The sequence below is a fragment of the Procambarus clarkii genome, chromosome 26, assembly GCF_040958095.1.
Source record: "Procambarus clarkii isolate CNS0578487 chromosome 26, FALCON_Pclarkii_2.0, whole genome shotgun sequence".
Lineage (NCBI taxonomy): Eukaryota > Metazoa > Arthropoda > Malacostraca > Decapoda > Cambaridae > Procambarus > Procambarus clarkii.
The window spans coordinates 15,057,792-15,071,991 of record NC_091175.1 but is presented as its reverse complement, the minus strand read 5'-3'; the positions used below and the strand labels follow the sequence as shown (position 1 = coordinate 15,071,991).

Here is a 14,200-nt window from a genome sequence, read left to right as displayed (position 1 = left end):
AATCCACAAGGATCATGCCGAGGGTTCGAACCTACGTCCGAGAGGTTCCCAGACGCTGCCTTAATCGACTGAGCTACGACATGGTTAAAAGAATTGCAACCGGGAAATCATCCTGATTTACCAACGGATCCTGCAGTCTCTCCGAGACACAAACCAGGATTTTACGCAGTCCCCCCCCCCCATGCACCCCCCATTGTGCACCATGCACAATTCCCTCCCTAGGTTCGAACCCTCGACACGGCCCTTGTGGATTTGTTCATTTGATTCATCACGCTACTGTGATTTCTGTGTGCACATTTCTGCATTGATCAATCAGAATGATCGAATCTATGACTAAATCATTCACTTCCACTTTATGTCAGGATTCATTAAACATTTACGTGGCCACTAGCGGAACCTGTGCATCTTTCCTTAGTCTTGGGGACTTAGTTTAGATTCATTTAAACATTTGATGAGCTCCGAGGCGCTAAGAAAGTGTTTATTTCAATAATATTCTTGGGTTGTGAAGTTTCGGAGCTCGTAAACTGTTTAATAAAGGTAAGCTGCCATGAATAAGGAAAGATGTAAAGATTTCGTAAATAGTTGCATAAACAAAAATTCGAATCCTGGACAGTGGAATCCTGGAAGGTTGCCTTGTACTTATGAAGGCAGTGACGCAAACATTGGGGTACTTACGCAAGCAGTGACGCAAACATTAGGGTAGTTACGCAAGCAGTGACGCAAACATTTGGAGTACTTACGCAACCAGTGACGCAAACATTAGGGTACTTACGTAACCAGTGACGCAAACATTAGGGTACTTACGTAACCAGTGACGCAAACATTAGGGTACTTACGTAACCAGTGACGCAAACATTAGGGTACTTACGTAACCAGCGACGCAAACATTGGGGGAGGTACTTACGGACAACATCGAGGACTGACGCAGAGTCGTTACAGGTCAGGAAGTAGTTATAGAAACTGACCATTACAATCCCACCGTTTAAGTGCTGGAACATAAAGAGGGAAAGCCGCATTACATCTCAAGAAAATGGTGAATCTTTCGTGGCCTTTTCACCCTCGTAATAACTAGAGCAAATGTCTTACATATATATTAAAATATTGATTGTAACTGTGATATATATATATATATATATATATATATATATATATATATATATATATATATATATATATATATATATATATATATATATATATATATATATATATGTGCCAGTTTAGAGCTATTGTCTTGTGTATGACCCTCTGTGTTGTGTGTCAGTCAATACCAGCATTATCCTCACTTTAATAGGACCTAATTGAAATTCCTCAGATTAGGCAAAATTGTAAATAATTTTTATCAATAAAGATGTTATTAATAATAATAATAATGACGGTGTAGACTTGATAAATGGTTAGAGTGAGGAAACGGCATTTATTTCAGAGGTCTTTTATTTTTACTCTTTTGGTTAGTAATTTCTCATTTTCAAAGCATTTTAAAAAAATTTATATAATTGATTCCTAGTTATCGAAGGCACACACACACACACACACACACACACACACACACACACACACACACACACACACACACACACACACACACACACACACACACACACACGTAATCTGTACTTGACTGATTGAGGTTGATTGATGTACTAATCACCACATCAGCCAATCAACTGATGTACTGATCTGTAAATCAGTTGATTGACGGTTGAGAGGCGGGACCAAAGAGCCAGAGCTCATCCCCCACAAGCACAACTAGGTGAGTACACACACACACACACAGACACACACACACACACACAGACACACACACACACACACACACACACACAACATGCATGAGTACCCATAGAATCATTCATTAGACATAGTAGGGGGGGGGCCCACCTATCACTTGCGACCAATCAGAAACCACTTACCACTTGTTTGAGGATATCATCTGGAACATTGCGGGAGTGGCGACACAGGGCGTGAGCTGACGAGTGCGAGAAGATGACAGGTGCGCGAGAGACGGCCAGAGCATCCCGCATCGTCTGCTGGGAAACGTGAGAGAGGTCCACCAGCATCCCGAGTCGGTTCATCTCCAGCACTACTTTCTGACGGATGGGACGGAAAGATAGATGGGTCAGTTAGGGAAGAATAGTGGGTTAAGTGGGCTAGGCAGGTGGGTTAGGGGTAGGGGAGACAGGTAGATTATTTTGGAACAGGTGTATTAGGTGGGGGAAACAGGTGAAGTTATGAAAAACAGAAATAATCACGAGACAGACTAATTTTTTAAATACATCGTGATGGAAAGTCAAAGGAAGAATAATTTTTCACGGAAGATAAGGAAATTATGTGGAAGCTTGCAGGTCTGTTGAACGTATATGAGGACAAGGAGATGGGATATGAGGACAAGGAGCTGGGATATGAGGACATGGAGCTGGGATATGAGGACAAGGAGCTGGGATATGAGGACAAGGAGCTGGGATATGAGGACAAGGAGCTTGGGATATGAGGACAAGGAGCTGGAATATGAGGACATGGAGCTGGGATATGAGGACAAGGAGCTGGGATATGAGGACAAGGAGCTGGGATATGAGGACAAGGAGCTGGGATATGAGGACAAGGAGCTGGGATATGAGGACATGGAGCTGGGATATGAGGACATGGAGCTGGGATATGAGGACAAGGAGCTGGGATATGAGGACATGGAGCTGGGATATGAGGACATGGAGCTGGGATATGAGGACAAGGAGCTGGGGATATGAGGACAAGGAGCTGGGATATGAGGACAAGGAGCTGGGATATGAGGACAAGGAGCTTGGGATATGAGGACAAGGAGCTGGGATATGAGGACAAGAAGCTGGGATATGAGGACAAGGAGCTGAGATATGAGGACCAGGAGCTGGGATATGAGGACAAGGAGCTGGGATATGAGGACAAGGAGCTGGGATATGAGGACATGGAGCTGGGATATGAGGACATGGAGCTGGGATATGAGGACAAGAAGCTGGGATATGAGGACAAGGAGCTGGGATATGAGGACAAGGAGCTGGGATATGAGGACCAGGAGCTGGGATATGAGGACAAGGAGCTGGGATATGAGGACAAGAAGCTGGGATATGAGGACAAGGAGCTGAGATATGAGGACCAGGAGCTGGGATATGAGGACAAGGAGCTGGGATATGAGGACAAGGAGCTGGGATATGAGGACATGGAGCTGGGATATGAGGACATGGAGCTGGGATATGAGGACAAGAAGCTGGGATATGAGGACAAGGAGCTGGGATATGAGGACAAGCAGCTGGAATATGAGGACAAGCAGCTGGAATATGAGGACAAGGAGCTGGGATATGAGGACAAGGAGCTTGGAATATGAGGACAAGGAGCTGGGATATGAGGACCAGGAGCTGGGATATGAGGACAAGCAGCTGGAATATGAGGACAAGGAGCTGGGATATGAGGACAAGGAGCTGGGATATGAGGACAAGGAGCTTGGGATATGAGGACAAGGAGCTGGAATATGAGAACAAGGAGCAGGGATATGAGAAAACAGAACTGAGATACGAGGACGGAATAAGAGCTGGGATTTAAGACCAGTCTTGGAAAGTTTTATTAGTGAGTTAAGTGATATATTGCAAGTCCAGGTAGGCGCAGAGAACAATTTCCAACCAGGAACTGAAACACATCTTAAGAAAGTGATGCATTATATTAGTAAAAAAAAAAATAGACAAATTGCAAGACAGAATCAAATTTATATCAAAGAATGGAGGAAAATATTTTAATTTGATAAACACATGATTCAATAAATTTTATAGCAAGTGAAAGAAAAAATTAAGATTCGGATGAGGAAGTGCCAAAAATAGGATTTTATAAACGAAGATTTTTGAACATAATTTCAAGTGGAGAAAGTGCATGACGGAAGAAAATTTATACTAGTGGACGAGGCCAAATAATATACACATGGAGGTAACAATCAGGAGAAAACACTAACAAGTGAAGATGGGAACTGCCTAACTTCCTGGAACATCGGGGTATTGAACCCAGACGCAGCAAGAAACAACACCGTCGCTCTATCCAGCAATCCAAATGGATGAGCCGGATAGAAAATCCTCCAGAACGGGACGAAAACTCCAAATCCGAAATTTTCAGGCAATTCAAATGAAGGAAGAAGTCAAACTAAATGGCAAAAAAAACAAATAGAGTCAACGGAAAACTTTAGCAATTCGAGGCATGTAGCTCTCGAAGCTCCTCCAGTTGTCAGAGGCAGAAGAGGCCACAACAGAGGCGACCAGAGCAATATCCCCACAAGAGGCCAAGACCAACCGATTACAGCTCTCCTGGATACGGCATGATGGAATTCCGGGAAAATAATAATAAAACGCGACATTCAGGAAAGCCTCGACGATAGAATTATGAGAGACATCTTTAGGGAGGATTCCAGGAGAGCAGACGAGGGCATCCCAGGAGAGCAGACAAGGGCATCCCAGGAGAGCAGACAAGAGCATCCCAGGAGAGCAGACGAGGACATCCCAGGAGAGCAGACGAGGGCATCCCAGGAGAGCAGACAAGGGCATCCCAGGAGAGCAGACGAGGGCATCCCAGGAGAGCAGACGAGGGCATCCCAGGAGAGCAGACGAGGGCATCCCAGGAGAGCAGACAAGAGTATCTCAGGAGAGCAGACGAGGACATGCCAGGAGAGCAGACGAGGGCATCCCAGGAGAGCAGACAAGGGCATCCCAGGAGAGCAGACAAGGGCATCCCAGGAGAGCAGACGAGGGCATCCCAGGAGAGCAGACAAGGGCATCCCAGGAGAGATCCATATGAAGATATCCCCAAGAGATCCCAATGAAGATATCCCAGAGATCCCAATGAAGATATCCCAAGCGGTCCCCATGAAGACCCTCCACTCCACGAAGACAACACCAGAAACCAAGGTAATTGCATTACAAGATAAAAGGAAAAACTGGCGAAAAGAAACTTTCGTATCAAACTTTCCGGAGTTCTTTGGCAACACCTGGTCGCTCCCGGAGGCTTCACCTGGGAATTTCTGAGACGAGACGAGAGAAATTACAGGTGAGAGTTGCTCTGGGAGAGTCTGGGGGGGGGGGTCAGGGGAGAGAGAGTGCAGGGGTTGAGGAGAAAGAAGTCTGCAAAGTGAGAGTGGAATAGGGAGAGAGAGAGAGAGAGAGAGAGAGAGAGAGAGAGAGAGAGAGAGAGAGAGAGAGAGAGAGAGAGAGAGAGAGAGAGAGAGAGAGAGAGAGAGAAACTATTTTATCAGGATCGTAAAATAAAATTCGGCTGATACAAGAAATGTTGCTCCGACAAACTTTACACAATTTTCAATGGAAGAAAACAATATATATATATTCTTTTGTGCGAGTAACGATGAGCTTATATAGTTTGCAGTCTGTACTCATAAACAAATGTTCATTTAATTCAGCTGCTAAACTTAGTATTTATGAGTCAAAAGGTCTTTATAACACACACAACTCACAACTAATCACGCTCGAATATTTCTTAAATTCTGCTGGAACCATACACCTGTACATGGCAATATAAACAAGTCCAACAGAACTAAAACACCTAACCTAACCTACACCTGACTTTACACACAAAAAATATCACGATAAAATGATTTACAGGGAATCATTCAGATAAACAACGTATATCAGCCCAATTTTAGGATATGCAGCACCTACATGGATTGTTTAACCTTGTAAAGCATAAAACTTAAAGTCAGGGGGATTTACACATTACTGGTACCAGAAATAGAGTCGATCAAGGCGACAGATTAGAGTGAATGTCACCTGTTGAAGTGATGTATAGAGTGAACACTTCCACAAGGGCCGTGATGAGGGTTCGAACCTATATCCGAGAGGACCGTCGTCACGGCCCTTGTGGATTTGTTCATTTGATGCATCACGCTATTGTGATTTCTGTGTGTAATGTATAGAGTGCTGCCAGTATTCATAGAACAGGTTTTCTGAAAGTATCTTACCATCCTCGCCTATATACATGCATATATACATACTATGTACTCTACGTACATACATATGGATACATGTAACACAATAATATGTGTCTCAAGAGCATACTCACCGCCCCGAAGTCGTTCAGGCCGAAGTTCTCTTCATGGTTCCCAGGAGAGTCCGCGAGAGAGGAGTCTGCCCTGCCGGAATGGTTGTGTTGTTAGTGACATAGTTGTTAATGACGTGGTTGTTAGTGACGTGGTTGTTAGTGACGTGGTTGTTAGTGACGTGGTTGTTAATGACATGGTTGTTAGTGACATGGTTGTTAATGACGTGGTTGTTAGTGACATGGTTGTTAGTGACGTGGTTGTTAGTGACGTGGTTGTTAATGACATGGTTGTTAATGACGTGGTTGTTAGTGACGTGGTTGTTAATGACATGGTTGTTAGTGACATGGTTGTTAATGACGTGGTTGTTAATGACGTGGTTGTGAGTGACGAGGTTGTTAGTGAAGTGGTTGTTAGTGCCATGGTTGTTATGCTAGTGACGTAAGAATTAATTCCCTGATAGTAAGCGGTTTTGTCAGTGCTTTTTTAGTGTGTAAATCCATGGTCAATACTCTCCAAGTTAGTCCATGGTCAATACTCTCCTAGTTTGTTAGTTCATGGTCAATGCTCTCCTAGTATGTTAGTCCATGGTCAATGCTCTCCTAGTTTGTTAGTTCATGGTCAATGCTCTCCTAGTATGTTAGTCCATGGTCAATACTCTCCTAGTTTGTTAGTTCATGGTCAATGCTCTCCTAGTATGTTAGTCCATGGTCAATGCTCTCCTAGTTTGTTAGTTCATGGTCAATGCTCTCCTAGTATGTTAGTCCATGGTCAATGCTCTCCTAGTATGTTAGTCCATGGTCAATGCTCTCCTAGTATGTTAGTCCATGGTCAATGCTCTCCTAGTATGTTAGTCCATGGTCAATGCTCTCCTAGTATGTTAGTCCATGGTCAATGCTCTCCTAGTTAGTCCATGGTCAATGCTCTCCAAGTTAGTCCATGGTCAATGCTCTCCAAGTTAGTCCATAGTCAATGCTCTCCAAGTTAGTCCATGGTCAATGCTCTCCAAGTTAATCCATGGTCAATGCTCTCCTAGTATGTTAGTTCATGGTCAATGCTCTCCTAGTATGTTAGTTCATGGTCAATGCTCTCCAAGTTAGTCCATGGTCAATGCTCTCCAAGTTAGTCCATAGTCAATGCTCTCCAAGTTAGTCCATGGTCAATGCTCTCCAAGTTAGTCCATGGTCAATGCTCTCCTAGTATGTTAGTTCATGGTCAATGCTCTCCTAGTATGTTAGTTCATGGTCAATGCTCTCCAAGTTAGTCCATGGTCAATGCTCTCCTAGTATGTTAGTTCATGGTCAATGCTCTCCAAGTTAGTCCATGGTCAATGCTCTCCTAGTATGTCACTGACCACACATAAATGAAGTATTTTTGCAAGCAAGTGAGTTCCTGTAGACATACCTGCTCCAGTATTGAAAACCATGAAAAACAATGCTTTTTAGACATTTTTTTATTTCCTAATTGCTTGTGCCTGAAAAGTATAGAGCATGGATATTATTCCCACCACCCAAACTTTGCTTTAGTGACCACCAGAGTCAGCTTTGAAAATTTAGCTATTTCCTTAAAAAAAAATCACTATTTCGTTTACCTATTTACCTAAAAATAAGGTCAAAGAACCGTCAAGTCTGCGTCCTTCAGACACTCTTATTTCTATGAGTTTTGCTTATACATAAGAAAAGTATTTTGTGTGATTCTATACGTTGTAAGATGTATACAAGTTAGATATGTATAATTAAGCATTTTGGAGTAGATGTTTTGGAGGAAAATGATGTCTTTTCGAGATTTCGTTTTTACCATAAATTTTTGCTCTCTAAAATATTAAAAAACTACAAAAATCAAGTAAAAATTAACAGAAATCAATAAAGTAAAATGAAAAGGACAGAATTAATCTGTTTGCACTTTGTTGCTAAGATACATATGATTCTTGTTGCTAAAATACATATGATTCAAGGGGAGGTATGCATCCGTATGTATGAAGTATGTATGCGTGTTGATCTCCGCTTCTCGGTGTGAATGTACTGAGCACGTTAACCGCTCGTGTTGCGCACGTTAACCGCTCGTGTTGCGCACGTTAACCGCCCGTGTTGCGCACGTTAACCGCTCGTGTTGCGCACGTTAACCGCTCGTGTTGCGCACGTTAACCGCTCGTGTTGCGCACGTTAACCGCTCGTGTTGCGCACGTTAACCGCTCGTGTTGCGCACGTTAACCGCTCGTGTTGCGCACGTTAACCGCTCGTGTTGCGCACGTTAACCGCTCGTGTTGCGCACGTTAACCGCTCGTGTTGCGCACGTTAACCGCTCGTGTTGCGCACGTTAACCGCTCGTGTTGCGCACGTTAACCGCTCGTGTTGCGCACGTTAACCGCTCGTGTTGCGCACGTTAACCGCTCGTGCTGCGCACGTTAACCGCTCGTGTTGCGCTCGTTAACCGCTCGTGTTGCGCACGTTAACCGCTCGTGTTGCGCACGTTAACCGCTCGTGTTGCGCACGTTAACCGCTCGTGTTGCACACGTTAACCGCTCGTCCCACACGCAATAACCGCTCGTCCCACACGCAATAACCGCTCGTCCCACACGCAATAACCGCACGTCCTGCACGCAATAACCGCACGTCCCACATGCAATAACCGCATGTCCTGCACGCAATAACCGCTCGTCCCACACGCAATAACCGCATGTCCTGCACTCACACATCTTGCAATAAGACTGACCTCTGCAGGATGAGATAGGGTGATGAAAATGCATCAATAATGTTAGCAAATTATTGCTAACAAATTAGCCAATTTAATAGATTGCATTTTTAACTGTGAGGGCAGAATAGGGAAATGGGGAGAGGGAGGGAATAGGGAGGCAGAAGAAATAGGAAGAGAATTGACATTTATAGCAGCGCGTGGCGGCCATTTTTCCCTCCTCCCCCCCCCCTGGAGGGGAAACCATGGAAACATGGGAGAGGTAACCATGGAAACCATGGGAGTGTTTATCTAACCGGATTTAATGTTGTCAGGAGGAGAGGGAAGGGGATTTGTGCATTGTTAGTTGCGGTCTGATGGCTTTCTGAAGGTTGTCGTCATACAGTTAATAGGTAAGGTTATCATACAGGTGTGGTTGGTATATAGTTAAAAGAAACAGGTACCACACATACAGTTAAAGTTGCATATACCAGTTCAGAAGTGGAGTTGACTGGTAAGGGGGGTCCAGTTTACGCTAAAACATTGTCACTTGTCATTTCACATGTTTGGGGGTTGAGTTGCCATACCCATTGATGCCCAGGGCGGACACGTGTCTGGGAGTGCCAGGGGCATCATCATCTTATTAAACATTAACAGTCATATGTTGCAATGTTGACACGATGCAACTTGCAGGCCTTCGGGGTCTGTTGAATCAATAGAGAGGGAAGAGCAGTTTCTTGAACTGTTCATTGATGTTATTAGACAAGTGACTTGGTATGCTCGTCGGGGTGCTAGTGAGAAGAGAGTTGGTGGTGTAGTGAAGTGCAGTGAAGTGAGTACTTGGTTGGTACTCATTCTTAGCTCATTCGATAAGATTGTTTGTGAAGGTTCTTGTTAAGATTCTCTGTGTGTCTCTCTCTCTGTCCCTCTCTCTGTCCCTCTCTCTCTGTCCCTCTCTCTGTCCCTCTCTCTGTCTCTGTCCCTCTCTCTCTCTCTCCTCTTAACTTCATATAGAGCATTGTTTTTGTTGTGAGGGGAAAAAATGTCCACATTGCTTTCACTTTCACCTCACTGGTTAGGGAAATACTATTTTCCCCCCCTTTTCTTCCCCCACCGCGGGAAAGTTTCCTGCAAGAATCGATGTTTATATTTTACTGTGTTTACTTTCCTCTAAACACTCGATCTCTTTATTTACGACGCGGACCTCTTTATTTACGACGCGGACCTCTTTATTTACGACGGGGATCTCTTTATTTACGACGCGGACCTCTTTATTTACGACGCGGACCTCTTTATTTAAGAGAGCTACAATTCCGGGGTTACGACGTGGCAACCACATCTCTACATGTACAGAACCGATTCTATAACCCGTTGGAACCCGGTAAATAACCGTTTCCTCCTTTAGTATTACGTCTAAATGTATCCTAAAATTATTTCACACAATGGCTCTTGTGGATATAGTGATCAATGGTGAACTTGTCAGCACTAATCATGAACAAGCTCCACAAGTCCAAGCTCCACAAGTCCCTCTTCCTAATATTTGGAGGGTGATGAAGGGCAGAGAGCCACTCCAGCTTGTAAATAAGTTACAAAGCCTAGTGAAAAGTGATGGTGATCACTTTTCTCACCATCATTTCCTGGTGATGGTGAGGTGCCTTGCGTTAGTGCTGTGGCGGCTTGGCTTGCCTTGGTAAGCCAAGGCAAGTAAAGGCAAGCCATAACATGACAGGACATGACAAGGCAACCCAAGGCTCAAGCAAGCAATGAATGAATGAAGGAAGGAAGGAAGGAAGGAAGGAAGGAAGGAAGGAAGGAAGGAAGGAAGGAAGGAAGGAAGGAAGGAAGGAACAGTCGTAGAGTTGTTTATATTCCTGCTGGGGATTTGGTTATCTGTTCCAACAGAGCGTTGGTTATCTAATCCCACAGAGGATTGGTTATGTAAAGCAAGATAGAGGTCTGGTGGATTAATCCCTCAGAGGCTGGATTATCCAACATCCATCTCCCCCCCCCCCTCCCAATAACACATTCTGTGTTCCAATTACCATAATTTTAAGTAATATTTCCACCAATTTAACTGTTGAAATTAAAGCCTGTATTTTGTTTAATGTATTGTGAGGAGATAAGGTGAACCATAATTTGTGACTATTGATATCTAAGATACCTTTTTCTATTATTTATTTTTACTACATTCTTTAAATACATCGAGTCATTGTTGAATGAGCTGGGACCAGCCTCTTGAACCTTCAATGTTCAACAAGTACATTCTTAAACCCAGAACACAACATAAAACAGTATTACGTTTTTTTCTAACGTGACCACGTGGTAACTACGTCGTTACAAAGTTGTAACAAGGTTACAAATAGTACAATTATTCAAGAAAATAACATTGGAATATCTCCACTCGGTCTAAGACGAGAGGTTTTAAAATATTATCTTTCTACGCGAAGAAGGAGTCTATTTATTACTGGTCATTTGAAGGTTTCACAATTTTGGCCGAGGAAATAAGAATTTTTGTGCTCGGATGGTGAGGGCGGTCATAAGGTAAGAGCAGGTGTCCGGACCGGACCAAAGGGTCCACGGCCTGGTCATAACACTTAGGTTAATGACCACTTCGCGCTGGCCTGGGTAATGGAGACTTTAACGGTATATACAAAGACTCCTTCGCCTTCCTCTCTCCCACACAACTGCGTCCAAACACACCCCTGTGTCTTGGCCACACACCTGCGTCTCGGTCACACACCTGTGCCCACACACGGCTCGGCCAGACACCCCTACAGGCGGGCCTAAAGACAGCTGTCTGGACAAAACCTGGACGAAACCTGGACAAAACCGGTGTAGATAAGAGTAAACAACATTCAGCTCATCGTGCCATACAGTGAGCCTAGGATCGTTATTGATCCTGTAACCAGCATTTCCTCTTTAACTCAAGCTTAATTTGCTTTTAAACTGGCTTTGTGATTCGTCCAGGTCCTCTCTTAACACAAGCTGGGACCAGCCTCTTGAACCTTCAATGTTCAACAAGTACATCCTTAAACTCAGAACACAACATAAAACCCCCATTACGTCATTTAACGTGACCACGTGGTAACTACGTCGTGACAAAGTTGTAACAAGGTTACAAATAGTACAAAAGTGACGTTGAGGTAACGTCATCGAGTTAGGATCATATGGGTCCCCTTCAGGTAGCATATTTAATCCTTGGAGTGAGCATAATATCCAATAACCTTGACCCTCCCTGTAACGAGCATTGATTCTAACTCGAGCACCCGGAGCGAGCGTAACCTACTTTAACAGGCGCGTGTATCAGCTTCTTTAACGTAGTCCCTGGATAAGCTTAGTATATTAACTTAGTTCTGGTGTATACGTCCTTGCTTCAGGCAAGGTGTTTATGGGGATACACAGCAAGACTGGCTGGGTAGTTTATCACTCTGGAGGGATATGAGGGCGAGGTGCTGGGATATGAGGACAAGGAGCTGGGATACGAGGACAAGGGGCTGGGATACGAGTACAAGGAGCTGGTATACGAGGACAAGAAGCTGGTATACGAGGACAAGAATCTGGGATACGAGGACAAGAATCTGGGATACGAGGACAAGGAGCTGGGATACGAGGACAAGAATCTGGGATACGAGGACAAGAATCTGGGATACGAGGACAAGGAGCTGGGATACGAGGACAAGAATCTGGGATACGAGGACAAGAATCTGGGATACGAGGACAAGAATCTGGGATACGAGGACAAGAATCTGGGATACGAGGACAAGAATCTGGGATACGAGGACAAGAATCTGGGATACGAGGACAAGAATCTGGGATACGAGGACAAGAATCTGGGATACGAGGACGTAGCAAAGAAGCGGTAACCACAACCTCTTGGACCGTCGGAGATCGAACTCCGACGGCCCTGCAAGAAGCTACCGGCTGCCATTCTACCAACAAGTGCAAGTAGATAGATAGCGTATCAGCTCAAACACTTCGTAGTCGGTCACGTGCAACAAAAAAAATCTTCACAGATATCAAACACAAAAAAGACCTTGAACCAGCCCCCAGAAGTGGCCACCAGTCTTCCTCTCTGTGCGTGTTTAGATCAAACTAAACTGCATATCAAGAGCTTTTTTGCTCTCTGCAAAAAAAAAACAGACTCTTTTTTTTCCTTTTTAACAGTAAATAGAAACTTAGTTACAACTTGTACAAATTGTTACAATTCTGGATGAACTGAACAGTGCTTAATTATATCTCTATGCGAACATATAGTTAACAAATGTTAGTTTGATAGTTAAGAGATGTTTGTGACATAGTTGCGTCCTAACGACCACACAACGTTCCCACAATGTTGCGTTTTGACGGTAGTTAGGTTGCTGTAAACGTTGAAATAAGGTTGTATTAACGTTGTAAACTAGTCGTGGTTAGGTTGGGTGATTGTCTGTGTTTGAGCAGCTGTTGTGTGGTTGTTGGGTCATTACCTGGCCCCGGGGGTCACTATACCTGGCCCCTGGGGTCACTATACCTGGCCCGGGGGTCACCATACCTGACCCGGGGGTCACTATACCTGGCCCGGGGGTCACCATACCTGGCCCCGGGGGTCACCATACCTGGCCCGGGGGTTACCATACCCCTGGGGTCATTATACCTGGCCCCTTGGGTCACCATACTTGGCCCCGGGGGTCACTATACCTGGCCCGGGGGTCACTATACCTGGCCCGGGGGTCACTATACCAACGTGGGCCCATACTGGCCCATGTTGGCCCATGTGGCACTACATTAATGGCTTTAAAACATGCAACTGAAGATGGCATTATACATATGTGTTACAGGTGTGTTACTCTGAGGTAGACTACCATGGAGTATTACAGGTGTGTTACTCTGAGGTAGACTACCATGAGTATTACAGGTGTGTTACTCTGAGGTAGACTACCATGAGTATTACAGGTGTGTTACTCTGAGGTAGATTACCATGGAGTATTACAGGTGTGTTACTGTGAAGTAGACTACCATGAGTATTACAGGTGTGTTACTCTGAGGTAGACTACCATGGGGCATTACAGGTGTGTTACTATGAGGTAGACTACCATGGAGTATTACAGATGTGTTAATATGAGGTAGACTACCATGGAGTATTACAGGTGTGTTACTCTGAGGTAGACTACCATGGGGCATTACAGGTGTGTTACTATGAGGTAGACTACCATGGAGTATTACAGGTGTGTTAATATGAGGTAGATTACCATGGAGTATTGCAGGTGTGGGTGAGGGTGAGGTAGCGGATCCCAAGATCGTAGTACATCCTGAGTACAGAGAGGCTGGCGCCCATCAGATGACCGCCCTCCACGCCCAGCAGACTGGCTATCCGTCCTGAGTTGTAGACCTCCATCAGACCTGACGAAGTACACGCACACAGGAAGAAGAAGAACCACTCAGAATGTTGAATCAGAATGATGTTCATTCCTGCTGTGTCACAATGTATTTATTGGAGAT

General features: G+C 44.5%; 1 protein-coding gene across 1 annotated transcript in view; it reads right to left on the bottom strand.

Annotated features, from left to right (window-relative positions):
* Positions 1–14,200, bottom strand: part of LOC123756806 (uncharacterized) — a 168,451-nt gene that overhangs the window by 25,036 nt on the left and 129,215 nt on the right. The window contains exons 7-10 of the mRNA XM_045740164.2: positions 13,951–14,101; positions 6,079–6,148; positions 1,914–2,090; positions 905–989 (exon numbers count right to left, since the gene is read on the bottom strand). Coding sequence (XP_045596120.1) covers positions 905–989; positions 1,914–2,090; positions 6,079–6,148; positions 13,951–14,101 — 483 coding nt within the window. The remainder of the gene's footprint in view (positions 1–904; positions 990–1,913; positions 2,091–6,078; positions 6,149–13,950; positions 14,102–14,200) is intronic.